The sequence below is a fragment of the Dinoponera quadriceps genome, unplaced genomic scaffold (assembly GCF_001313825.1).
Source record: "Dinoponera quadriceps isolate SergipeBrazil2010 unplaced genomic scaffold, ASM131382v1 scaffold1270, whole genome shotgun sequence".
Taxonomy (NCBI): Eukaryota; Metazoa; Arthropoda; class Insecta; order Hymenoptera; family Formicidae; genus Dinoponera; species Dinoponera quadriceps.
This window is the reverse complement of record NW_014555716.1, coordinates 354376-382047: the sequence shown is the minus strand read 5'-3', so window position 1 is coordinate 382047 and position 27672 is coordinate 354376. Positions and strand designations below refer to the sequence as shown.

Here is a 27672-nt window from a genome sequence, read left to right as displayed (position 1 = left end):
TTTGGAGAAATAAATATTTATTTAATTCATCTTCGAGCCGTATTATTTGAAAATAAAAATCTTTCTGATTTGTTATTATATTTCCATATAATTTAGAGATTCTCCAATCACCGTTGAATTGTACTACTGAAAAAAAAGGCGAAAGTCTGCCATGTTGGGGTGTGTTCAGAAATCCTACTCGATAGTTATATTAGTATTTAATTAACCAATCAAAATAAAAGGAGTAAAGATTTCTTTGCTGCGATTGGTTAATATCTATATACTGCGCAGCAGGAAGCAATGCGGTAACCAATAAACTTTTAGTTCTCATAAAAAAACGGCACGTTGATTGGCCATCGCGTCTCAGCGTTCCCGCGTTCTGTACATAGGAGTAATTTACGATCGCGATTTAATTTCAAGTGGTACGACTCAACGACAGTTAGACAATCTTTACGTTCGACAACAGATCAGACGCCGCCGCCATACAAACCGTCCTTCACAGTACATCGGTCAAGTATGGAGTGGTTGTGCGTGTCACTGTCCACTGATGACAGTTCTCGACATCTCTCAAGAACTGTTACAATGATAAACAGAAAAGCATGAGTGGCACAGCGGAATTTCGACGTACTTCACATCCAAGTGTCCGATATAGGTAAATCGTCGATACGGAATAACGTTTGCGTTAATCGGTTTCTGCTGTCAGAGGGGATCGCTGCTTTGTAGCAAATTATTTTTAGAGTGAAAGACTGAAATTGCCTTTTTATTCCTCTGTACGAGTAAAACCATTATTATGCAAAAACTCTGTCAAATACATGTCTGTCAGATCTATTCAACCTGTTCTGACATTGATGTTTCAACAGAAACTCTTTTGATATGTCAACCAATATAGTTATATTAATTACACTTATAAAAAAAAGTATTTGATATATCTTTTTGAAACAAAAAATATATTACATATTGGTATCTCTACGGTTGCATTCGCATACATAGGTTATGTTGATAAACTCATTAATAGAAATTTAAGGTATATAAAGTGTGAATAGAATTTATATTAAATAGTAATTAAGATGCTGAATTGTTAATAATTTTGTATAAAATATTTGGTTAATGAATAAGTATATATTATACATATGATAGATTTTGATTAGCAACAACTAGATGTTAATAAATGTAATGAGTATAAACAAAGATTCTTATTGTTTCAGTATATAAACATTATGAGTAACAATTCTTAATTTGGCAATCTCACGGGAAGAAAACGGCATCATCATGGAAGAAAACGAACTAAACAACATTACAGTCTCATCTTTCCTTAGTATTGAACCAGCCTTTTGGAATTATTCTGATCATGTCATCTTGGATGATCTTAAAATGGACAGCAACTTTGTATGGTTGCTATGTTCATTAGTATCTGCCATATCTTGGATTATTTATATTGCTTATTATAATAGTAGAGTGACTGGTTACATATTGACAAAATTGTTAAATCGATTTGTTATTAGAGACGGATATGTTAAAGTTGGTAAGATCATTGTATGATTATTAGATTTTGTGTTGTGTATTATTGTATCTTCTAAGATTGCTTATTCTTTTACTTTTGCTTTTACACGCAGGATCTTTCACACTGAATGCTCTAAGTGGAAAGATAATGTTTAGAGATATAGTTTATATTACAACAGATTATAGCTTCAGAATTCAGGATGGTTGGCTTATATTTAGATGGTGGAGAAGCTACGTCCCTAAAGATGTATCAGAAGGTAAACAATGTCTCTGTGACGTTTAATGTAATAGCTGCACAAATTTCCAGGCTAACGTAATTGAAGCATGTCAAATTTTCTGTATCAATTGTAGATCTTTCACATTCCGACACTCGACTATCGGTTATGCTAAACGGCTTCGAATTACACGTCTATAATCGCTGTCAGCTCTATGCACAATTGGAAAAGATGTTTGGCCTTACACCGCAAATGTTTTCCGACGAGGCGAGTAACAATGTGAACATCGACGACCGAGACGGCGAGACTGTAAGCAACGCGGCGAACGAAATTCGCCATTCGCAGATCAATGCGATCGATGTGTCGCGTCATGTGGACAACATCAGGAAGAAAGAGGCTCACGTGATCGCGCGTACCTGGAGAGACCTGATACCGGTTATCAAGTTAGACATCTGCACAGTTAGTTGCAACACAACAATTATTTCTATGCTGTTTCACGTCTCTCTTCGTGAGCGAATCTGTAAAACGTTGCCGCGATGTTTCCAGGGAAGACTGGTATTCGGTAATCGTTTGGTACCGACTACGTTGTCGATTACCGTGGAGGAGGCGCATTTTGTATATTCTACGAAACCGGCAGCGTCCAGGCACGATCACTTCATGCACTTCACCAAGTGCAAGGCGGAGAATTTCAAAGTTATCTTGGCGCCCAGCCCGAAGTACACCGGTATGGTCGACGATCCGCCTAGGTATATGGGAGAGGGCTTCGTTATCTTAAGTTCCAACAATATGGAGGTGTACTATTACATGGACGAGCCTGGTGTCGTGCCGGAACATCCGGAGATGATACAGCTGGTGAACGGCGACATGGTGGAGGCGATGCCACCCATATGGGGCATCGACATCAAGTGCGGGAAAGGCACAGATTTCAGTTATGGCCCTTGGGCCGACAGACAGCGCGAGCATCTGTTCAAGTTCTTCTTCCCCAACGACTACCAGCCGCTGAAGGTCACGAAATCGCCCATTCCGGGCGACAAGAGACAAGTACAGTCGTTCGACATCAGACTGTCGACACTGAACGAGGCGACGATCGACATACTGTTCAGTAAGAACCGGGAGACGAATGCCGTTCACGTGAACGTAGGGCCAGGGTCGTATTTGGAGATCACGATGCCATGGATAGTGCTACAGGACGGATACACCACGAAGATCACGGGTCAATTGTTGCACCTGGAGGCCACAACCAGTCTGCAGTATCGGAGTTTGGTGGAGAGCGAGACCTTGGAGTTCGGTGTGAAGTGTCACTATCCCATCAGATGGAACGACCATCAGGAGTGGACGCTGAACTTGACCGGGTGCAAAGCGACCGCCAACTTGGTTTATTCGCACAAAGACTTCTTCCAAGACATGATCAACGACTGGGCGAGCAAAGCGAGGCCCGACATTCTACACTTCGTCCCGTACACGTGGAAGTTCAGTCTGCTCCTGAAGGAGTTCGAACTGATCACCGTCAGCAACGAGTACAATTGGATCGACTGCTCGTCGCAGAACCAAGAGAACGCGCACATCGCTTTCTGCGGCGAATTCTTCGACCTGTCGTTCGATCTTCCATTCGTCGATTTTCTGCCGGTCACGATACCTCTGCGCTTTTGGATCCAAGGGGAGAGCGTCGACCTTTCCTTCTACCTGCCGGAGGTTAACACCAACCGTATTATTTTATTAGCGCTAGACAAGAACGCAAAGATCATGACACGCGATGGATCTCACAAGCACCTGCATGAACTGAACAGGGGCAGGAAATGGCGGAACTTTTGCCAGAAGGAGGCGGGCTGGGTGGACTGTTGGTCCGTGCCGATCGTGGCTCTGAGTATCAATTACACTTACCACCCGTGTCCACCTCTGGGCCCCACGCCGCAGGCCAACATCACGACACCGGAGAAGGAGGAGATTCTCTTGTCGCCCATGCGAATCCCAAAGTGCAGGAAGTCGCCGGGCCTGCAATGGGCGAGGAACGGCACGCAGAAATTCGACCCGCAGTCCATAGCGTCCGACAAGGTCAGCCTGGAGCTCGAAATCGGCCCGTCTATATTAATCTTGTACGGGTCTCTGCTGAAGAACTTCATGCACCTGAAGGAGAACTTGTTCGGCGACTACCAAGCCTTCACCGACATGCAGCAAAGCAGAGCCAGCTCGGCGGCCGCGAACGCGGATAGGAACAAGGATAAGGACGTGCAGAACAGCAGCATCGAGGCGTCCATGGAAGACGAGGAGATCAAATCCAAGCCGTTCGACCCGAGGGAGTACAGGCCGCTGGAGGTGACGGTGGGCGTCACCATGCACGACATTCAGGCTCACCTGATCAAGAACTGCAACGAGAACGACCCACCGTGTCCGGTTATACTTCTGGAGCGTTTCGGATTCGAGATGAGGAAAAGTTACAAGGAGACCGAGCTTCAGCTCTTGCTGTCGCCCGCCATCGCATTGGTCACGGATAACGTAGCGAGATCCGGCAAGGAGCATCATTTGAATCAGGGTCACCTGATGCTGAGCGCGCTGCAAGTCCGGGGCCACGCTATGTTCAGCAACGAAGGACGAAGCCTGGACCAGGAGACGTTGGAGTACGCGTGGTTGATCGAGGTGCAGCTGGGTAAGCTGAGCGGCAAGATCACCTCCCCTCAGCTACACCACTTCGTCACGTCGTTGGAGACTTTCTTATTAATGGCGAAGAACACCGAGAACGGCTTGCGGCCGCCCAATTTGCCCTTTCATTGCCATCATGGTCTTCCTCCGTTGCAGTGCCCGGAGAGCGACGTCGACAAGCATTACAGGTAGATTTTCTGTCTCTCTCAACGTGCAGCGATGTCCGTTTCTGCGCAGTAACGCCCATCCATCATGGTTTAAATCTAAACGACGAGTAGCTCAACTCAACAGAGAACGAAGCTCAGCAGATGCTCAGTAATTATTATCTGCGGTTGGAGTATTCTTTTAGATTCCAGAAAGATCTGGGCGAACGTAGGAGCGATACTCATTAGGATCTACGATAGGTGTGGTGAATCTTTAACCTTTTTCTCTAAACAATAAAATATAACGCAATTTTTTACAAAAAGGTGTTTTCCGCGCTGCCAAGAGTTATAATAACGCTTAAAACGATGCAATTGCGACGTCCAGTAGCGTTGGAAACGCTTCTTTTACTGGAAATTACGTTGCAATTTAGTGCTTAAAGCATCAGACTTAAACGCTCACTGACTTATTTTATCAGAACGCAGACACCGATATCCCTGCTGTTGCTGATTTATCTGAACAAATCGAATCTTCTCTCTCACGTTGCAGGTGTCCGAGTTCCGAGGACATCAAGTATAGAATGACAAGACTGTCCATAGACTCTGTGGATTTGTATTTCCAAGAAGTAGGCACTGCCGTGCAATTTTGGATATCTCCGATCCGTGTTTCCACCTGTAATCTCCACGGACATCAGGTGAAGTCGGGCGTCACCGCCGTTCTACCTACAATATTGATTCGGCAATTTGTGTCCGCAGCTGATTACTTCGCGAATACGAGCAATACTAATACAACCGGCAGCGGGAGATCTCATAACAATGCAAGCAGTCGAATGTCAGGTCGGTGTTTCTCGCGTATGTTCAATATCTAACGGTGAACTTCGAATGTGCACATTCGAATTTTTAACGAGAAAGTCTAATATCTGCGATATATTCATTACAGGTGATGGATCGGATATATGGCTCGAAGTGGGGTCGGTATCTTTGGGCCCGGTAATCTTAGAAGCCGCGATCTCTCTTCCAACTCCAGAGCACAATTTACACTTAGTACAAAACAAATATTTAAAGATGCACGACGCGACAACGAAGCGTTTGTGGTTCTTATGGCCGCAAGAAAGCGGCGTCAAGTCGACGAAGTGCGGCTGCATCGGTGGTTGTGTGTTCTTTGGCAATAATCGAAATGGACCAAGATTTTTCAAGCCGAGCTACCATGATCTCCAAGATGGTATCAATATTGCTGCCTATAGGTGAGTATCTGTATTTCTGTGTATTAAAGTTGTGTATCAGAGTTCTCTTTATCCTTACAGTAATATCCGTTGATCAAATTTAAGACCTGTATTAATTATATTAACAATAAGGTATTCTTATCTTGTTTCAGAATTCACGAACCTGGCAAAGAGAAAGGATTTGGACAGTCGATTTTGCACGACGGTCAATTAGTATTCCACACACCCCCGTACAGTTTACAGGACGTGTCTTTGCAGGACGTATGTTATCCTGCCACAGGATTGAAAGTGACAGTCAGTCAAGATGGCTCGCAAACTGCGAAGAAGAGTGCTGAACGGCCACGATCTGTGACCGATCACAGCAAGGAAGAAAACAGTAGTACAAAATTGAACGTTGCTTCCGCAAGTCCGTTAATATCGAGTGTGGATAGGAAACCGTTGGACAGGAGATTTTCTTACACATCGATGCGGTAATTTGACTTTCTTAATTATTCAATTTTACTAGAATAAGTAATTATTTTATTTCTTGTTACCAGAATGTGAGAAAAGTCTATAAAAGTGGATATCATTTTAATAATAATACTAATATTTATTGACAGATTGTCCTCTGGCAATATAAATAAACCTATATAAAAAAGAAAATTGCGAAGAAATATATAATTTTATAAATAATTCGTAATATCTGAATTTAAAGTGTACTCACACAACGTTATACACAATTTTCTCTGCAGTGGACCAAATGTGAAAGACGTACCATATTCTCGTCTGATCGACGCCAGTCCCGTGGCTCAGTTGCCTCAGAAATTAGATTCCGATTCGAAACTGAACGCGGAACGCAGCAAATCCATCCTGAGCGTGCCGGAGATCGAGACCGCGCCGAAGAGTAGCGTATCCGACTCCAAGTTGGCCGTGGATTATTTCAACGCAACGGAGAACGTGGAAACGCTCGAATCGAGCAGCCCGCAGTCTTTGCCCATAGTACCAACCGAGTTCAATCTCTCCGGATCCATCCAATTAACCACGAGGGACGGCGAGGGTGTGAACGTGTCGGACTCTCATCACTCGTTATACATAAGAACAAGCTCGGAGGAGAGACTGAAGCAGGAGGTAAAATATCAGGGACACGTCTCGCGTGATAAAAGATTTCAGAAATTAGGCCTGCTTTTTTAACGCTAAGTCGTTTCATTTTCAAAGGCAAAGCATGCGACTTTGTTTCAGCTAAGAAGAACAGGTCTATTATATTCGTTGTACTGTATCATTCGTTTGCAGGTGCAACGTACGATATCCATGTCGTCTGAAAATCACTCGGAAGCGTTCTATTCCGCCGACGAAGATATGAGCCACGGCTTGAGCGGGAGCCGAACGTCCAGCTTACGTCAGTCTATCGTCGGCTCCGGTTGTGTGTTGAATCGCAACGACAGCATAAAGAAGAAATTTTCGTCGGACCTGTCGATCGTCGAGAGCTCGGCGAACGTGAACCTCTCGGTCGCGGATAAGGCGCACACGCTGGAAAGAGCGAAGACGCAGATTTTGAGCACAAAGAGGAGCCCGAGGATCAACAGGAATACCAGCTTCCAGAATGAGGTCGATCAGATCGAGAACGGCGGCTTGCAGGACTCCTCGGACAGTCATTCGGTGTCGTCCACTAGCTTCATCTCCGCCGTGTCGTCGCAGGAAGACGTCACGCTGGTCAACTTGCACATGCAAGTGAACAAACCGATCGTGGACTCGCCGTTACTGATGTCCAGCTACGTCAGTCACCTGACACAGGTGATTCTTTTACTACGAAAATATAATTGCAATGAAACATTGGCATCCCTTCGCAATCATTTCAAATAGTATATCGCTGCAATAGCGACGATTAGATAGTAATAGTTATCATCACACCTTGCGCATCAACCGAAGAAGTATTTCATCTCGTGTAAGTAACATCGTAACAGCGAAACGTACGAACTAAGCGTAGAATAAAAAACCCCCCAGGTACGTTGCTCGAACTGGCATCAGTCGTCGTTGCCCGCGGGCGGTGACGCCTTCACCACTCCGGTGTTCCAACGCGCGGACGACGGCAGATTGGTCTACGTCGGCGGGCGATACGTGCCGAAGCTCGACACGGTTACGGAAGGCTTCACGTCCCTGAAAATGATAACGCGCTCCGACGGCTCTCCCGTGGCGAGTTCGTCCAACAAGACACCCACGCACCCCTACCTGTGGGACGATGCGTCCTTGAATCAGACGGAAGGTACGACTCCGTCCGATGATCGAGATCGCTCGAAAGTACAGATGGAAACATATAAAATGAGGGGAAGATAATTACCTTTAGTGATGATTTACAAGTTCGTGCGATTTTCGATTAGGCGAGAACGAGCAGGCAATGCACGGCGAGGAGGAGCTGCTGGCGATACTGAACGAGACCGGCTCGCGCACCACGGTGATCGTGAAGTTCAAGGGGGACGTCGACATCATGCTGAGTCCCATGGTCCTCGAGTCGCTTCAGCGCTTCATCGATAGCATCATACCGACGTTGGGCACTCTGCATCCGTTGACGATTCTCAACCATCTTCACAACGAGTGCATAGGCAAAGTGGAGGACGCGAACATCCTGAAGCAGGACCAGAGCTTGTCGTATTGGAGCCAGGTGCAAACCAGCTCGAAGCGCTCCACGGCGGAGAGGAATATCAAAAATGGTCAAGGTGATGAGAAATGTTACACCTCGTCGCGCTGCTCGTCTCGTACTCACGACTTTCTCGTCTCGCGCAGGCAAGATCGCGTTGCAGACCAACGTCTACGAGGAGAGCATCACCACGCAGGTGCAGGGCAGTATTATCTTGCCGAAGGTACTAAGTAATTTCGTGCGAGGAGCGATGATCTCTCGTGAATTCCTCGGGTTTGTATTCTCTGTGGTTACATGTAAGGTCGTTTTCAGCTGAACCTAACACTGTTGCAAGCGTCCGTCGTCGAAGAAATCATCTCGTTCTCCGCGTTGGAAAACATTCGCGATCTGACGTGCGTGTCGATGTTCGCGATTTGCCTGGACGACGTCACCGCTCGTTTCTACCTGGGAAAGCAAGCTCGAGAGGTCGTTCAGACCTTCCACAAGCCGGCTGCGTTGCCGAACCAGAAGAAGGTGAACAAGATCAGCAAGGCGTTTCTGCCTGGACATCAAACCACCGCGGTGGTGGCCGACATGGGTGGCGGCGAGACGGTGTACATCGAGACGTCGGAAAAGCAACAGGAGGAGATCATAGTTACTCTAAACATCGGTGTGTAGATGTGTCGATGATCGTTGAAAGGAAATGCGAAAAACTTGCTTCAGACGCGAGCTGAGATTTTCATTCTCGACAGGCAAGGCGCATTCTCAACTGAGGAGACTGAGGAACGAGTCCTCGATACTGAAGGACGCGGTGATAACCGCCATACCGGCGCACTATTCCAAGGTCTTGTTCACCTGCACCAGAATGACGTCGCCGTTGAAGTGCGTCGATTATTACCTGCACCATCTGATCGACGAGAAGGAGAAGCAAAACGTACGTTCCTTTCCTCGGAAACGTTGCTTCGAGAACAACGCAAGGTCGTAACGATCCATCGTGCCCGTTTCAGAAGCAGACTGGACCGCCGCAAGCCACCGAGGAATTCACCATGGGATGCGGGGAAGATAGACTGGGATTCATCATGTTCGAGTGCGGCCTGGAGGGGATTAAATTGAAGGTGGTGAAGAGATCTCAGTTTGAGAAGGGGGAGAACGGCGACAGTGACAAGAAGAATGATAACGAGATATTTTGCACGGACAGTGTCAAGAGCCAAGAGGAACTGGACAACACTGCTGGTAACAAGTTATAAGATGAAATAATCAACAACGTTCGTGACTTGGGGAATTTCTCCCATATTGTATTTGATTCTATGGAATTGTGTGAAACAAACCGAGTTTGTTTGTGTGGATACGGAAAGAAAAATCGTCACACATGTGTGACATGTTAAAATTAAAGCGTGTTAAAATTAAATTGTGTGAAAAACAAATTAGAATTAAAGACGACAGGAACGTAAAAATATCGATCACCGTGTACAGTACGTCGCGCTCACTACCGTATTATCCACTCTCAGCGTCTGCGGCGACCACCGCAGAGACGGAAGCGAAGCCGGCGAACCCATCTACGGGCACTCAGATGAACATGAGCGCGACATGCACCAGTCTCACGTCCAAGGTGGCAAACGGCAACACCGTGTCCTGCGTGATCGAGCTGAAGACGGTGTGGTTCAACTTCGCCGCTCCGCCGCGCACCCCGATTACACGGAAGATCGATTACACGAGATTGGACTGGAACTTGCTCAGCACGGCCTCGCCGGCGATAAACGCTTGGATGAATCCCAGCAATAAATTCGCTATCCGAATCGTCCACATGTTCAGGACTATGTATCGAAGATCTACCGCCATCGTCGCCTGTCTCATGGCGGAGGCGTTGGACGTGCAAGGGCTTCACATGCCTCAGAAGGTGCGCGATATGGTGTAATGCCAGTGTAATTGAACAGGTACACATGGCATCTTGTATGCCTTACCGTTATAATTAGAGTTACGTATGCAATTTTCGACCTTATGCATACGTGTATAAGGTCGAAAGTCGTGTAACTCTTATCTGTCTAGGGAATGGTAAGGCATACATGACACAGTGTGTACTTGACAGTTTCCATTAATTCCAACGTTTAACTTCGCACAGAGTCGTTACGGAAGATTGACGCCATTGGCGAAAACGCTGCAGGAGGATCCCTCTTGTCAGTTGTGCAGCATATTACAAAATTACGTTTTGTTGTCTGAAATCGCGAATATCGAAGCCAACCTGAAGGAATCCGATCTGCCGCTTCTCTCCACGCTCCGGCAGGTAATATCTTTAAAACGATTCTAATGCGACGTATCTCCTCGTAAAATATAATTTAAATAAAATACAATAAGTATACATTTTGTCTGTCTTATACTATTTTTATCAGGGCGTTATCGTATTAAGTAGACAATGGAAGAATGTGCTTTACACGCCGTTATTATTGGAGCATAATTACAAAACCAAGCACGTTAAGCCGTTGAACGTTACTTTCGCCGTGTCAGATCCTGATGAGGTAAGATATACTTCAGATATGAATTAACGAACGTACGATTTCTATGAGTTAAGGATCGACATATGATAGTGTTTTCTTAAATCTTTACGAATATCGAAGAAACTTAGGTGAATATGTTAAAATGTTTGATCATTCATTTACTATAAGATTATTATAATATAATTTACTATAAGATCTATAAGTAATTTATAGATTTCTCATCTCGCGAATTTCTCGTTACATAGAGATCTTCGAAAGATATTAATATAAGAAAAAGCATGATTTGTTAGGAATATCTTCCTTCTTTCAGCGAGTAAACAAGACAGAGCAGGAGGCAGAAATCGATATGAAAAGGAGTAAGAGTCCTTCAGTAAAGAGTATTTTTACAGAATTCACGCATAGTGCGAGTATAAAAAAAAAATAGTTGATACATTTTCTCTAGACATTCAATATATTGGGCCAAAGTCTTCTTGAAAAAGCGCTTCTTTTCCAAATTACTGAACAAAGCCTAAGAAGTTACATACATATGCTTTCGACAAGCCACAATACATGTTTAATAGAGCGACTTTATGTTTTACACATCGGGATATACATTTTATCACGGGTGCAGGTGCGACAATGCTTATGGGATATCATATGTGTCGGCTATCTAATAAATAATCACGTACGGAACAGCTTGAAAGCTTCGATAGTCACGAAGTATCTTGACGTATCGAAAAATATCTAACCACACAGCGTCGAATTCTGCTACTGTTTACAAATTCAGCTTCAAAATGCTTTCAGAGGAATTTAAATAACCATTATAAATACAAAACGAAATTGAGAAGCCGCTACTCTCTGAGTAGTGACCACACGTATTAACACACCAGCGAAATATATACGTGCCAATGTTGTGTAAAGTTACCATATATCTCAAGCTCCATTATGAGGTACACTAAAAAGACATTTTTCTCGGGCCCGGTTTGCTGGTGCTTATAGGAGAATCTGTTGACGGATGGGGAAGGTAGCGCAGGAGATGTTGATGATCAAGAGGTGACAGATGAATGTGCTATGCTCATCCATGCGGACCATATGCACAAACATATACATATCAAAGGACAAGACAAGACACCAGGTATTATCAAACTGTACAGTAAACACCGTTGTAATTCGCTTACTGATAATAATTCGGTACTTGAAGGAGAGTGAGAGAGAGAGAGAGAGAGAACAATTTTCCTCGATAATTAAATTACATCCACATAGAATTGGATAAAGTACTTCACTTACATACAGACAGACTCGCTGAAGATCGACAGATCACAAGATGCATACATAGCAAAATTAAAGTAGACACTTACGTTCACACAAATTGCTCAAGCTTCTTATATTCCTACACTTATCGTCCGGTCGATCAAGAGGTGCAAGTTACATGATGCGCAACGTATACAATCGCAGAGTATCCATACACTAACTCCATCAGAAGTCACCTCGCTTTTATCGCTTTCTACCGACCCTGTGTACATAAAGTTGCTTATATGTGTTTTCGCTTAAAACGCTTCTTCTCCCACTACCGAAAGCACTACTTTTAGTGACCGATTTAGCCCGTTATAGCCCCGTAATTAACGAACATAATGTTATGTTATACAAACGCCTTGGCTTCGTGTGGAATGACCAGGTATGTGTGGTGATGGTTTGACGGTTCCTGTAAGTTCTCCTCGCGGGAAAGACACGACCCCCTTAGCAACACCGGTTCCAGGCCCGGATTCATTTACCTCTCCCTCTCCACCCGTAGCTCTTCCAAAGAGAGGAAAATCGTTGCAACCAACGCAAGTGCCTGCTAGTACACGTGCAAGTATCGTTTTCCCATTGCTCACCAGTGGTGGGCTGTTCAGTCAAACACGAGAGCCAAATAACATAAGTAAGTGGACAGCGAACGAATTATCTTTTAATTTCTGTCAGTAATTGCTAATCAGCGGCTTGCGTTTATTTTCAAGCGAGGCTAATCGGAATAATAACGATGTTGATTTGTTATTGTGCATAATCTCATCTCTTGTGTATCGTCATCTTCGTCATCATGGGATTTTGGTCTTACTTTGGTATCTATTTCTTTGCCAATATCTCTAGAATATTGATTTCCTGTGTATATCTCAATTGGGAATATTATCGACGGTCCTTTATTTGCCGTTCTGCTTGTAGCTAATGTCACGATTATTGTTACTGATAGAGAAATGAAAAATATGCTCGTTGTGATCATGCGTTACTTTGATGCCAGGTTACGGAACGCTCAGAGAAGAGAAGACCCCGCAGATTCATGTTTCGCATTCGCATCAGCTCGGTTCCAATCCTAGTATTTATTCCGGAGGTATAGGTCACGGCAGCCAGCACAGCACGGGGAGCTTAGATCAAGTGACGTCTCCCACGAGCCATTCCACGAAGCCCATTAATACGGGGGAAGATCTGTACAGCTGGATGGCTAAACAGCAGGAGTTCATCAAAGACAATGACAAAGGAAACTTGAAAGGGAATTGGGTAAGTCCGATCGCAATTCCTCCAAGTTGAAACGCGAGACTCGAGATGTCTGGTGATATGCGAACACTTGACAAATTCACACGCTCATCCTCGTTTTCGTTCTTGTCTACTCAGGTCTTTCGCACAGAGCAAAAGTCTATGAAGGTACACTTAAAGAGGCGCTGTTTATCTTTGCAAGAACAGAACGATATTCCAGTGTGAAATCAATCCTTTTCTCTTCTTTCAGGACTCGAAGATCAATACCATGACTACCGACGACACCGAGGACTCCGACATTCAAAGCGGCGCCTTCCTCTATCCTATGAAAGACTCTCTGCGATTGTTGGACGCGCATCTGATCTTCGAGCCGCTCCTGTCATCCTTGTCAGTGATGCCGCAGCAGATGTTATCCGTCATTGGATCGGGAAACGTAAACAATATGTCTTCCTTGGACTCGTTAGGCTCGAATTTGTCTCTCGTCGGCAGTATGGACACCATGCGCATCGACATAGTCGTGAGCGAATTTGGAAAAGTAACGGATAAGAAGAAAAGTAAGCCTGCAATAGGATCGGGCGTATGTTGGGATATTTCTCAAAGCGATCCTCCGCAAAGTGACGCTCTTTTATCTTAATACTTGCAGACAACAAGTATCAAGCGAGAAAGGGAAACAACTCGAAGTTCTACCTCGACATACCGCCGGAGACCCCGGCCTTCTTGTGCGAAAGAATCGGCATAGATATAGATGTTAAGAAGATGGCCGACATGACGGTGGACGACATGATACAGAAACAGAACGTCTTGTATATATCCAGAGGCCAATTGAAGAAGCACACCAGCACGGTAGTGAACATCAGTCTGAATATCCGCTACATCAGCCAACAAGTGAACATGCCTCTCCTCAGATTGCTACATCAGATAAGCAACATGTATCAGAATGTGAAGGAAACGCAAATGGAGCTGAAGGAACAACAGCCGGAGGGGAAACGCAACACCAACATAATCGTAAGCGATACCGCTGCGAAGAACGGCTCGTCGTCAAGTAAGTATACGTAAATAGGACAAATTAACATTCAAAATAGATACAATTAGTGACGCGATAGTCGACCGCGATTGATCGACCGGTGTAATTGAAAGCACAAAAAATACGGTATATAAATGTAATATAAAATAGGCATATCTTTTACCCCGTTTGATCAGCTCTTCATTGACCGTACGAACAATTCGCTAGACAATTGTATTTTGTATGTAATTTAGTAAAATACGATTGTAGAATTATGTAATCGGTTAAGGGTGTGATCGATGAAACGATATTATTTTAGCGTCCGACCTGCAAGAGCAGTTCCTCGTTGGCGGCAAGAAAGTAGACGCACCGTTGCTCCGCAGCAGTTTCGAGCCGAACCAGTCGAAGATACCAGGCGCGACCGTGCGGTCTCGGCCGCAGAGTTTCGCGCAGAAACTGCGCAGCACCGGCAAGAGCGTGAAGGGCTACATCAACTTGAGCGAGGGCGTCATCACCCCGAGCTTCGGGGCGAGCCCCAGCGGATCCGGACTGGACAAGTTCACCGTGCTGTCGGACAAGTGCAAAGACAGCGCGCACTTGACGCCGCGTTGCTGGAAGACCATATACTACCTGCTGGATCTCTACGCGACTCGCCCGGAAACGAAAACCATCACTCACCGGTTCTCGATACCCGCGGATGCGGCGGAGCACTACAAGAGTGGCAGGAAGTACGAGATTTTGAACGAGACCAAGGAGACCGACGTCGAGAAAGGCTTGCATGAGAACAGTTCGACGCCTATCCCTCCGTCCAGAGAGTTAAGTGAGTATCAGAATGCTTTTTGCTAGAAATTACAATTTAACGCTTAGAGCAAAAAGCTGAGGGCTTACTACACCTATTATATAAATCCGGATTTAGAGTTAGAGTTGGATCAAATAAATTCTTATTTTGAAGTGTCTGTAGTTTAGTTTTTGTTTTATTCTTTATATGCGAATCTTGCAAATGTAATTTGCTTTTTATTATTCTTCTGTTTTATTATTTTTTTCTATTTCGTTACTTTTTCCACTTACTATTCTATTTTAGTTATTTACTATTTTATTATTTTTTCAAAAGAGGAGAATATTTGTTTTGTCTTGTATACTTAATAATAAATGATTATATATCAACATATTCGTCTCCAGCACTGACAATCAGACGTCGCTTTGATTCGCAGACATTGTGACGGGCGAGAGAACGCGGCTGATCATCTTCGGCGTCGCGCGGATCCACAGGACCAGGTTATTGGCTACTCTGAGCGGTTTGAAGCTCGAAGCGGAGATCACCAGTCTGCACGCCAGCCTGACTTGTCGGAAGAAGTCGCGACCCGCGAGTCTAGAGTGCAGTATGACCGGGCAAATCGGGAGGACCATGATCGTCCTGCTGGAGGGTGTCGCGCCCAGCCAGCAGACGGTTGTGAAGGTCACCGTCGGCAAGTCCCAGGCTCTGTATTCCAGCATCACGAGACGCCAGAAGGACAAGAACAGCGGCCTGTTGACCGTCGGCGCCGTGAACATCGATATACCTCAGCATCCTGTGGCCTTGCACGGAATGATGACCAGAGGCAGCAAGCAGCTGTCGTCGACCTTGCAGGTACGTGAAAGTCTCCCGATTCTCCTTCAAGGACGACACGCGCGACGAAACAGGTTTACCTCGTAGGAGCTCCGAGTCACCAGGACATCGTCGAGAATGTCGCGAGGACAACAGCAGGACGAGGTGGATACAGCTGCTCCGGGCAGCCCGCATCATTACGCGCCGGCCCCCTCGGTAGACGTGGAAAAGCCGCAGGCGGTGTCCGGCCTCTTGGAACCTATCGTCATGCAGTTTCACATTATACTTCAGAGTCTGAGCATCACCGCGGCGTTGTTACCGTCCCTCCAGGCGCAGTACAAGATGGATCAGGTGAACAGTTCCGGCATAACCGGTAGCAAGGCTAAGTTCACCATCGACCTGCCGCATCACAATCTGAGTTTCACGACGAAGCTGCAAGTGACGGAGGCGAATCTGCCGTCCGAAGCCAGCATTGAGCTGCCGAAAGTGCACGTCTCGGCCGAGTACATTCAAGACGGCAGCAGCAGCTTGAACGACAGCAAGCTGGCAGGTGAACAATGCGAAACTTTCGCTTTTAAAGCCCGTATTAGGCTATTTATTTCATTAGGACTATCACCCTTATGTCTGTTCCCACCAACGTCGATTAGATCTTAACCCGAGTTTATATTATCTCCAGATAAAGGCTCAAACTTTCAAGTTAAAGTTCAATCGATCTTGGTAGAAAACGACATCAGTCTGATGTGGACTCAATGATCGTGTCTTCGTGAACGTAGCTTGAGTAGAATTCTTGACTCCGTTTCGCAGATGGGGTCGTATTGCGGCAGGGTAGCTACCTCAGTGCGACTGCTGATATCGGAGTGTTCGAGCATTCCTTGACGACGGATCTCTTAAACCATTTGGTGTTCGTGCAGAAAGTGTTCATGAAGGAGGTGAACGAAGTGGTGCAGAAGGTTTACGGGGGCGAGAAGCCGGTGCCCCTGTGGCTCGAGGACGACGAGTCGAACAGCTCGACGTTGAAGCGAATCTTGTTCTCGTTAATTATACGTATCAAGGTGAAGGAATCTCTCATTGAAGTATTCCGTATTACATTGAATCGTCGGAACGCCCCGTTGCTAACGCTGTCTCTTCACAGAGGATTCAGCTGACCGCAACGACTCCGACGAACTCAGCGGTGCGGCTGGAAACCGGCGCGGTGGAGTTCCAATTGTCCAACCGAGTGCAAAACGTCTCGGGCGCCACTCAACCGAATCCCTACATGAAGTTGTTCGGCAAGGCGCAAGTGGACATCAACCTGAGCCTGGGCCAGTTGCTGAAGAACGTTCTGTTCGAAGAGGTCGAGCCCGAGTTCCAGCAGTTCGCCTTTTTCAACACCAGAATAGGACTGCGAAATGCGTTTCAAGAGGAGATGGTCCAGGGCGAAGACAAGGAGGTGGTTCTGATCACCCTGAAACGGCCGTTAATCTACATACAACCGATGGCGATCGACAAAGCCATACTCGTGTGGCTGAATTACAAGAACGCGTACGAATACTGGAACGAAAAGCGGTCGAACTTGAACAAGGAGGTGCTGACCGCCACTCAGCAGGTATTCGAGAAGGTCCCGTTCGGGCAGCTGACGAGTCAGCTCAGCGCACCGCACCTGGGAACATTGTTCCTGCAATTGACCGTCGACGATATGGGCATATGTTTGCCGCTGAATCCCTTACCGCCGAACAATTGGAGGATGAACCGAGGCCTCTACGACGGGGAATCGCGAGGCGCAGTCGTGGTGACGCTCGAAAACACAAGCATATCCGCCTGCAGCAGCGGTAGTTTAGTCAGCAAAGGAAGGTAGGTGTGCGCGATCACTTTGTCCGCAGTGTAATTCATAATATTTACATTTTCTTCCCTTAATTATATTCGTTTTCGTGTTAATATGAATGAATTTTATCGTCGATTACTAAATATTAATTATATTAATTATATATTCTTCGTTGTTATAGATTTGTCGGATTGTGCTTGAGGTTTGCGGAGGACTTCGAAACTTCTCTGGACGACTGGAAGCCGGATATGACTGACAGCAATATAATGAATTTGTGCGTAGTGTCGGAGGGCACTTACGAAGTTTGCAGCAGGACCATCGCGCAGAAACAAGACAAGTCCGGTACGATGTGGTAGTTTTTAATAAACATGTTGATTACACATGTTAGTTATTTGCTTGGAATTACTTTAGTAATGATGAATTTCTTACAGACAATGCAAAGTGGATCTTAAACGTTCAATGGCAAATGGAGGGAGTTGACATCCACCTCGATGTCAGTGTGGGACAACAGTTGTCGGCTCTTGGGCACACATTAACAATGTTGACCGGATCTGAGGAGGAAGACGACATTCACATACCTCCAGATTACGACAGTGACGACGCCGATCAGCCAGATAATAGCACTAGCCAGGTTAAGAGAAAAGTATGGTTCGGTTAATTTTTATTTGCGTGCGAATTTCTCATTACGTCTAAGTAAGTAACGTTTAACGTGGACAAAGCGTACATATATAACTGAATATAACACATTGAATTATACAATTTTTTGCTTCGCTTCGTGCTTTGTAAATTTCGCTCTTCCCTCATTTTCCGTTTCGTAGACTTACCGGTGAAGCTTATTCACACGTCTCGTCTAAATTACGATTGCGCGCGTAATTATAGGAAAGCATATTGATGAAAAAATCGAAGAATTGGACCGACAGTCTGCCGGCGTTTATCTTCGATCCCACCCTCGACGCGAAGAAGAGATCGAAACTGATAGAGAAGGAAATGAACGAACAGGCTAAAATTATAAACGACCTGCGAATATTGGGCGCCTCGCACGGAACGATCGAGCAAGAAATGAAACGTCTGCATGAGCTGGAAGCGATGGTGTTCAAGGACTTCAGGAGGTACGTCGCGAAACAATCCCCTTCGCAGTTATGCGCGTTCTAACTCTTAAAATATGCTCTTCAGGGATATGATTCAGAAGCTGAGAAGGCAGTCGGTCAAAGCTTCCGGTATCAAGGGTAAATTGGGCCTCGGCAGTAAAACGAGCGCTTACCGCTCGAGATCGTTCATCGTACCCTCGCCTACACCGGAGCACCAGTTGGAAAGCCCGGAAGACGTGAATACGGAGATTAATTCGGCGAATTCGGCCAGCTACGAAAGCAGTCCTAGAAGCGGCCCCAGTCGGTAAATGCCGTCTCACGCTTTTTTTTTTTTAATTTACTATTTCAAAATATATCCATTTCCTAAACTTAAAATCGCGGCTCTAACCGAATCTTCCAAAAATAATTTTGTTCGCTCACTTTAGAGTTTATGTCGGCTCTTATTACATAAATTTACACGAATTTTATTTCGATTGTACATCGGAAGTTTTGTAAGATTTGTAAGTTTTCATAAATCGTCGCTTCAGGTCGGCTTCCCTGCGTGTGAGAGGGCTCGGTGGGCCAAGGGTCACCTTCAGCGACACGCACACGATGTGCAGGTACGTCGAAAAAGTAAATGCGTTAGCAATAAGAGAAAAATAAATACAGATTAAGTATCCAAGTATCGTTTACTAGGCAATCGTCTCTACCGAGCGCCGGTTCTGACTTGAGTTTACCAGAAGGAGAGTTAGAGTGGCCCGAAACTATCGAGATAGAAGGGGAACGAGTCGAATTGAGGAAGAAGAATAGGGACATCAGTTGTACGTCTAGTTACGACAGTATGGAGGGAAAGTACGTCTATGTATCTCTACGATCATTTACAAAAGCTTTCATTAATTTATAGATTTATGAAAGCATTATTACATGCATTTTGATGAAATGTGCTAAGTGTGATTTATTATCATCTCCTCGTAGTGCACCGTTACTCGATTCGTTCGGCAAGGAGCAAGCGTCGTCGACATCGTCGCCGTACATCACGTCTCAGAAGGCTCAAGAGCCCAACATAGATTTCGAGCTTGACGTCAAAGTTTTGATCAACAGCGGCAAGTGCGTGCTGCACACGAAAGATCCAGGGAGGGAAGACGAGATTAAACTGTGAGTATGCAGAAATGTCAATTATACCGCTGTAACTTCACGGTGCTCAATTACGTTTCGTGACGATCTCCTTCCGAAGCAAAAAATTGCACCATTCACAACGTATTGTTTCTTCCTGTCATTACAGCTTGAGCCGAATGAAGAAAGAGAGATCATGTTCGGGCGGTACATTCGAGTTTCAACCGGGTAGTCCCAGCAGCAGCAGGAAACACTTAAATAGCAAGGAGAAATCCTCGGCAACTAGCACGTCCCGATTGAGATACCTGCAGCATACAAGTGTGCCTTTAGTAGATTTAACGATATTTCATATTCCCGGTTTAGACGTCAAGGTGAGATTTAACGTCGTCCGTACGCCGTCGCCCATCGACGATCATCGATTATTTTTCCCAGGTTCATTACGAATCGAAAACTCTGCCGGAGGAATCGCTGTCTCCGCGCGTGTCCGCCGAGAACAGCCTGTTGAATCCGATCACCATGACGGTGCTCAGGAAATCCAGCACCAAGAAGGCCAGCCTGTTCGCCTGGATGACTCTGCAAAGTATTCCAGAGGAGACTATCATAAGCCCTCACATCCTCGAGTTCTTGGAGCAGACATTAGAACCGATCCCGAGCAAGAACAATTTCCAGAGCAGCGCGCAGACGAACGCCGGCTTTCTCTTGGAAAACACGGACACCTCGTGGGCCGCCACCGCCGCCAGCAGCAACTACGTATACGCCAGTTTCCCGGTCGACGTCATAGTGTACTTCCACATGCAGCCGTCTACGTTCAGGTAAAAGATTCGCCGACGTACCGACGTTGGTTCGCGTAAATCCGACCTGTGGACGGTAAACTTGAGCCTTGTTGCAGATTCTCGTGCTTGCCAGTTTCGCGAGTGGAATGCATGCTGCAACTGCCGTCCCTCGACATCGTGTTCTCGTCTAAACGGGCGGAGGAGGAGCTAATCGAGTTCAGGGAGTTCAAGTCGCAAATGAACGCGCAAACAACGGGCAAGGAAGCTGGCTCAGCCATTGGTGGGTTATCCGTCACCGGTTGCTTGGCGGACTTTTCCGTTTACATCTTTCACCCGTACGGCGGCGGTAAGAAGACCGGCCTGAAGGAAGCGCAATGGTCGCCTCTGTCGGACAGCGAGAGAAAGGACTCGTTGAGCATCAACGTGGAGTTCGTCAAGTTTCATCTGTCGAGGAGCAGGAAACTGAACTTCCAAAGCGAGCAGCTCAAGAAGCTCTCGGATACCAGCCGTGCCGTCATACGATTTTCAAGTATGTATGTCGTGTAAAAAAATCCAGACTTCTTTATTTGTATCTCTGTAAGATCCCCCCGAGGCACTTTTATTCGGCAATTTTGCATATAAGTGCCGTTTTCCTCTCAAAATTATCTCAGGGATGTGTCATCTATAAGTGAAAATAATGAAAAAAATTGTGAAAGGATCACAAATTAACTTGCAGCGGTTCGCTACAATTACGTACACACGTACATTTGTCTAAGTTAATTCTTATGATAACTCTTGACGTTGATTTTCAGCGATCATCGATATCGGATCCGCCTCCTTCAAGTACGACATGCGCCGACTGACGGAGATCCTGGCCTTCCCGAAGGCCTGGTACCGGCGCAGCATAGTGCGACGCTTATTCCTCGGAGACCTGAGTTCAGGCGCTTTATATTCCGAAGGAGACGGCAGCCCGCCGTTGAGCCAGGAAGAGCATCAGGCGGTCATGGGCAGTTCACTATTAAAACATTACGACAGGCACGTGTGCGACCCATTGTCCAAGAGCGCGCCCGAACGGAGCCCCGTGTTGAACAGGGACAAGTTGAAATTGAGCTTGGAAAATGACGCGCCGAGACCCGCGCGTTTGAAAGGTACTTCCCTCGTTACGCAGCGTTATTCGCGCAAAATGACGACTCTATTAGACCGGGAGCTTACGTTTAATGTTACCGTCACGTTTAGATATCGGAAGAGGGTGGAGCTTCACCACGGACAAGCAAATCTCGTCTGAGATCAAGCTGAGGGAGTCTGCGTGGGAGACGCTGGTGCTGTTCGCGGTGAATTTTACCCGCCTGAACGTGCACATGAACATGGGTAACGTGATGGGTAACGTCAGCTGGATGACGAAGGACTTCAGATCGGACGGAAGACTGTCCATCGGTAGCACGGGACACAAAAATCTCTACATAGGCATCGGTCTAGGGGGATCGAGCCTGGACGCGAAAGGTGGTATCGTTGGTGGGACAATTGAGCTGAGCAGAATCGATACTTACAGTAAGTAATCATGTCAATGACAGATTTGTCTATTTACGTTGGTTGTGGTAGGTTGCAAACTAAAGAGATATAGAATGCTGGTCATTCTTATTGGACCGTAAGAAGAATAGTCGATTACAACTATGGTTGGTCAATTTGTCTTGCGTCTTATAACTTACGTTTTTGTATTCGCCGTGGCGAATTAAATTCCTTTAGCCTTCGGACAAACGCACTCGGTGAATCAGCTTTCTACGTTAAACGAATTTTCACTTGCAATTATTTTTTCATATGCAATTCCCATTAAATCTCCTCAGAATTAATTTATATATATATATTGTAAGAAAAATATCGTCTCAGCCGAAAATAATAATTTCAAACAACAGTCGCGTATGTGACTCAATACATGAACAAATGATTACGATACTTGATAACCCGCCGATAACGTGTTTTTTTTGCATTTTTTTTTGTAGTACATATCCGAGAAGAACCCGGAACAGAGCCAGATCATACTGTGGGCTTGAAGTTATTCGCATTGGAATTGCGATTGGACTACATGGGCACGAGCGTCTTGATGTCTCGGGTGTCCTCGTTAGACGTTACTCTGAGGGACGAGTGGAAGATCAATCGCAGCAGCGGCGGAGATGCCTTTATGCCGACTAGGAGGTACGTTTCTTGACTAGTTTTAACGGAATACAGGACTTTCACAATTAAGAAGGAAGACAGTAACATCACTGTCGACGAACAACGCGTTGATACGTTTGATCGAACGATGCACAGGCCCGCGATCATTTTTATGCACGGAGATCTGGGTTGGGATCAGCTGCAGATCATGATCAGCAAATCGACAACGGCCGATCTATTGAAAATGTTTTACAAGCTCGACGAGTTCTTCAGCCAGCAATTCAAGAGCAGCAAACGCGTGTTCAGCTCACTGCAGCCGAAGCATCAGAGGATGAACAGCAGCAGTTTCAAGAAAAGGCAACAGAAGAAGAGGTCCGCCGCTGACGGTTAGTTCAAGCTCACGGGATAATCATGCGCATGCGCCATTGCGACGAGGGCGCTCATTTAAACGCCCGTTTACAGGCCCGTGGAGTTTAAACCAGACTGCGATATCAGACGCTAGACATCATAGACACTGGCAGAGAGTGTTGGCTCAGGTAGCCGGTCTTCAATTAGGAAGCTTAAGGTTTTCCCTACCGTCAACCGGTACCGTCCTTGGTGGTACAATGGAGCTCCACGGCTCCAACATTAGCTTAGCCTGTTTTCACGGGATTAATTTTAAGAGCAAGAGCTGGGCCCTGTTCTCGCTGAAGGAACCCTGCATCAGTTTCGCCACAGAGGCTCAGGAGATCCCAAGTGTTGAAAGTAATTGTGACGTGTTGCATAGCACTTAATTCTCACTCAGTCGCGTGCTTACCAGCACCGAAGGTACTATACATGCGATCTCTCATTCTCCTTCGTTTACAGCGCCTAACACGTGTGACGTTCACGTCGTGCAAACCTTAACCATCAGCCTGGGCCATCAGCAAGAACAGCACGCGCGGCATCATTCCATGGCAACCGTCTGTAGATTAAGTCGAAGTGTTCTATTTCCGCCTCAGTTCAAGTCTCTGCAAGAGTGGTTCCATTATGCGTTCGCCAGTAGTGAGATCGACGGTGCGAATTCTTACACAAATTATCTTATAAATATTTGATAAATCTATATATATATATATATATATATAATTTAGTGTTTAATTTAATATGTAATATAAAATATAAATTTAATTTAATATACTTCAGCGGTAGACCGATTTCCGTGCGTCGAGAGAGACCGAGTAGACAATACAGCCGACGCTGGTAGCACAACACGCGGCAGAAGCACGTCCGCATCGTCCAGCAAACTGCAGGAACATTCGCACACGCGGGAGGTGATATTCGCTTTGCCGTCGATGCAGTTACATCTGAAAACGGAGCACCTGCAAACTGCCCGAACACCGGATGTCATAGGTACGTGTGTGCATGAATATTGTATAATCTCTCAAGCGTAATCTCTCATCTCTATGCGATGCGCAATATCACTCGCTTGTCCGTACCGAAGTCTATCGCCGATAAAGTTTCCTACACGATTCGACATGTTAAATCCGTTACTGCGTGTAATGAATTTATTTATGGTAATTTGATTTGGAAACGTATAGAATTATATCAGTAAATGTATATCTCGTCGACACACACACACACACACACATATAGTTAGTAGATTAAAAGTTCCAACATTTTTTTTCGATGAGTTTCGCAACGCATTTCATATTCAGTAGGAAAATGTATGTCCTGAAAATTACCGGAGAACAGATTTTCCTATTAGATATGGGATGCGTTGCGCGAAACTTACCGAAAAATGCAATTTAATTTGTCTACTGTGCAAGCGCTTCTAAGTTGAATTGTTTTCAAACACAAAACATATCACACGTTCGTTTATTACGCCAATTCTGCAATCGGTTCTTTCGTGTATTTTTAGGACTTCCTAAGCATATTTTATATAGTAAGTATGGAGCAAAGTTTATATATTCTATTGAAAAGAGTAAGAGGTGTATTAGAAGCCTGTTTAGTACGCTTCAGGTGTTGATTAGACGCTTAGGCGACATCGGTGTCTGACGATATTGCAGTTCGACGGAATTCTTTTGCTCAGTCCGGAACGCGAGAAGGAAGACTTTACGTTGAGATGACTGTTTGCACGAAATAGCAATATAAATAGCAGTATACTTTTGCGTAGGGGCCCATTGTTGTTTGACATAATCGCGTCCATTGTCGATGTTGTCGCGGCGTTGTCGATGTGAAAGCATGAAGAATTAGTTGTTACTTGGCAGATTTGTCCGAGAATTTACGTGTACGCGCGGTATTTAACGCTACGTTAGTGTGACTAAAAGAAGAACGTAGTATGAAAGTTTGTGCTCAGCTTCGAAAGGTATGTCCCAGTGACACTGTTGTATCCTATCCATTCCGATTTGCAGGTGAGAAACCATTAGTCGAGTGCAGCTTCATAACGGAATTCGAGGATCACATTTTCGTCACCGTGGACGCTGAAGCCTTCTTCTTCTTGCACGATCTCATCACGTCGTATGTGAAAGAAAAGGAAAGAGTGGTAAGATCTCGAGTCTCTTTCCTTCTAACTATGTCTTTATTTTATTTTATTTTCACCTTAGTTCGAATTATTTATATCGTACTATTTCGTTTCCTTATTTTTCTCCTTTTTGTAAGTCAGTGTCAAAACACACGAAACTATTTACTTGCGCAGTAGTATTTTTAGATTGTGTTCTCAGAACACACGCTGCTAGAACTAAATAAACGTTTTCCTCTCCGTCTCTCTAACTTCGAGTGTGAAATGATTTCTTTACAGCATACGATGCAGAGCATGGGCGCCCGAGCGCACAGTCCCGACCCGCCGGAGAGGAAGAGCGCGAGCACCGCCAACGCGTCCAACGTGACTTCCGTCACTTCCGAAGACGAGAAGAAGCGCAAACAGTTCGACCCGGCCGAGATGTTCATCAAAGACTGGCGATCGTACAGATGCAAGACCTGGCACTTGGAGCCGACAGTGAGGTGGGTTTGCCGTTTGTAACTCTTCAAGTAACTTCACGTTGCTTCACGCACGCTGCCGGCGAAATCGGCGATAACCGTCGTCTCTTTCGTTTTCATCCAGGCTGCTCTCGTGGGCCGGGAAAAGTATAGAACCTTACGGCATAGATTACATCCTGCAAAAACTGGGATTCTCTCACGCGCGCACGACTATACCAAAATGGATACAACGAGGATTCATGGATCCTTTAGACAAATTACTCGCCGTTCTTATGTTAAGGATGGTATTAGCTGTTCGCGAGGAATCATCGGAGGAACTGAGGGAATACAAACGGGAGAAATAATACCAGATTCTTTTTCACAGAAGCATCGAATGTATATGATAATGATCTCGTGGTATACGTATCCGTTTCGAGTATTTTATGCGAATAAAGTATTACAATGGTGCAATAACTGATTAAAAAAAAAAAAAGAGAGAGAGAGACATGATACGTCAGCGCTACTTAAGGTGTGATAAAGTCTATGCATAAAGTAACGTTAGGTTCATGTGTAAATTTTTCTTTTGTATCGCTTAAAATAGCGAGACTTCGAGAAGTAGCCGCGGTAATAGTAATGTAATTGAAAAAAAAATAGAACAAAAGAACCATAGAACAAAAGAACCATAGTAGTTGACGATAAATCGTTCTTGGTAAAAGAATTACGAGGCTTATATTTATAAAACTGATATTCTTCAGATATACGTGATATACGACGTATTTCAATAGAGACTTGTAAGAAGTGTAATTATAACACATGACAAAGGGATATACGTATTCAAGCGACTGTAAATTGCCGATACAACGCGTGTTGGTTGTTTAGATATCTCACGCTTTATCTTAAAACGGATGTTATGATTTCAATATATATTTTAATTGCAACACACTGCGCTGTTATATATAGAGAGTATTTCAGAAACCCACCCAATACGCAGTCAATCGCTCGCATTTCGTCTGTCTGGAGAGATATTACCTGTTTTTTTATATATATATATATATATTATATATGTTACAATTTGTGTAAGGTGTCGCGGTATATAATTTTCTATACAATGCAGAACATATTCTAAAGAGGACGATTTTCTATGTGCAAATATAGGTAAAAAAATACATTATACATCTTTGTCGTTAAGTAGTAGGACAATAATTCATACGGGACGGTATTAAGTGATTGTGTTGTATCGTTTTATCTCTATCGTGATGTATACATATTGAATCTGCCGTTGTTCGTAATACATAGGTGAATGAATTTGTAAATTATATTCAATTTTATATGTGGATTGTATATATTCCTTTATGAGTATCCATCCAATATAAAGTGTGATCGATAATTCTTTTATTCTCCGTGTCTGTTGTACGCTCGATTTCAAAACGCGATTTCAACGCTTGTTCTTTCGACATAGTTGAAAACGCAATCGATACTAGAGTCCAATGAACGAACTTAATTTCTGGGAATATATCAAAAACAAATTCTCTCATTGAACTATCGACCACCTTTTCCCGAACTGCATTGAAGAAGAAGCGTTTAAACCGTTCTGACATCGAGTGTACACATGTACATCATTTACATATGTATAATACTGTTTGCTATGGCTTATTTCTTCATAACATTTCTTTGCAAGCTCCTTAATACAGCTTAAATATACATAAGTAGATTTCCGACGCGCTTTTGTGATCTATGTCGATCATGACAGAATTCTAGAGCAATCTATTATTTCCTTAGATAATGTAAAGAGAGTTTTATACTGATATGTAAATACGGGAGATAACTGAAATAAGCAAAATTCGACCCAACAGACACCGTCATTGATATAAATATTCTGGAGTATATATGTAGATATCTCTCTTCTTTTTTTAGACTTCGAACTTTTGTTGCTTTGACAGCAATATGTACTGAATATGTATTTACCGGTACTGGAATAAATGTGCGTTTATAAATAATCGCTTGAGCCTACTTTTATTAGAACGATATAT

General features: G+C 44.8%; 1 protein-coding gene across 5 annotated transcripts; it reads left to right on the top strand.

Moving 5' to 3' along the window:
• The first annotated feature begins 470 nt into the window (after positions 1–470).
• On the top strand, positions 471–26138 carry LOC106745227 (uncharacterized protein KIAA1109). Of its 5 annotated transcripts, none has more exons than XM_014620632.1 (50): positions 471–631; positions 1185–1501; positions 1593–1736; positions 1831–2153; positions 2241–4519; positions 5022–5308; positions 5412–5715; positions 5847–6164; positions 6426–6801; positions 6964–7464; positions 7675–7933; positions 8049–8384; positions 8452–8528; positions 8618–8954; positions 9037–9218; positions 9292–9517; positions 9793–10181; positions 10404–10565; positions 10672–10797; positions 11755–11890; positions 12431–12673; positions 13028–13284; positions 13399–13428; positions 13511–13814; positions 13904–14302; positions 14583–15083; positions 15475–15890; positions 15957–16398; positions 16653–16900; positions 16981–17678; positions 17831–17991; positions 18081–18280; positions 18529–18758; positions 18823–19041; positions 19265–19336; positions 19413–19568; positions 19692–19871; positions 19999–20200; positions 20262–20641; positions 20719–21131; positions 21394–21729; positions 21818–22129; positions 22579–22771; positions 22886–23115; positions 23192–23473; positions 23576–23764; positions 23891–24097; positions 25099–25229; positions 25485–25687; positions 25788–26138. In XM_014620632.1, the coding sequence occupies exons 2-50, from the start codon at positions 1249–1251 to the stop codon at positions 26005–26007; spliced, it is 15069 nt and encodes a 5022-aa protein (XP_014476118.1). In that variant the 5' UTR covers positions 471–631; positions 1185–1248; the 3' UTR covers positions 26008–26138. The 5 variants fall into 5 exon arrangements, with proteins under 5 accessions (XP_014476118.1, XP_014476117.1, XP_014476120.1 ...); XM_014620631.1 differs by having other exon boundaries at positions 18081–18292; XM_014620634.1 differs by lacking the exon at positions 12431–12673 and having other exon boundaries at positions 18081–18292.
• Positions 26139–27672: the final 1534 nt, after the last annotated feature.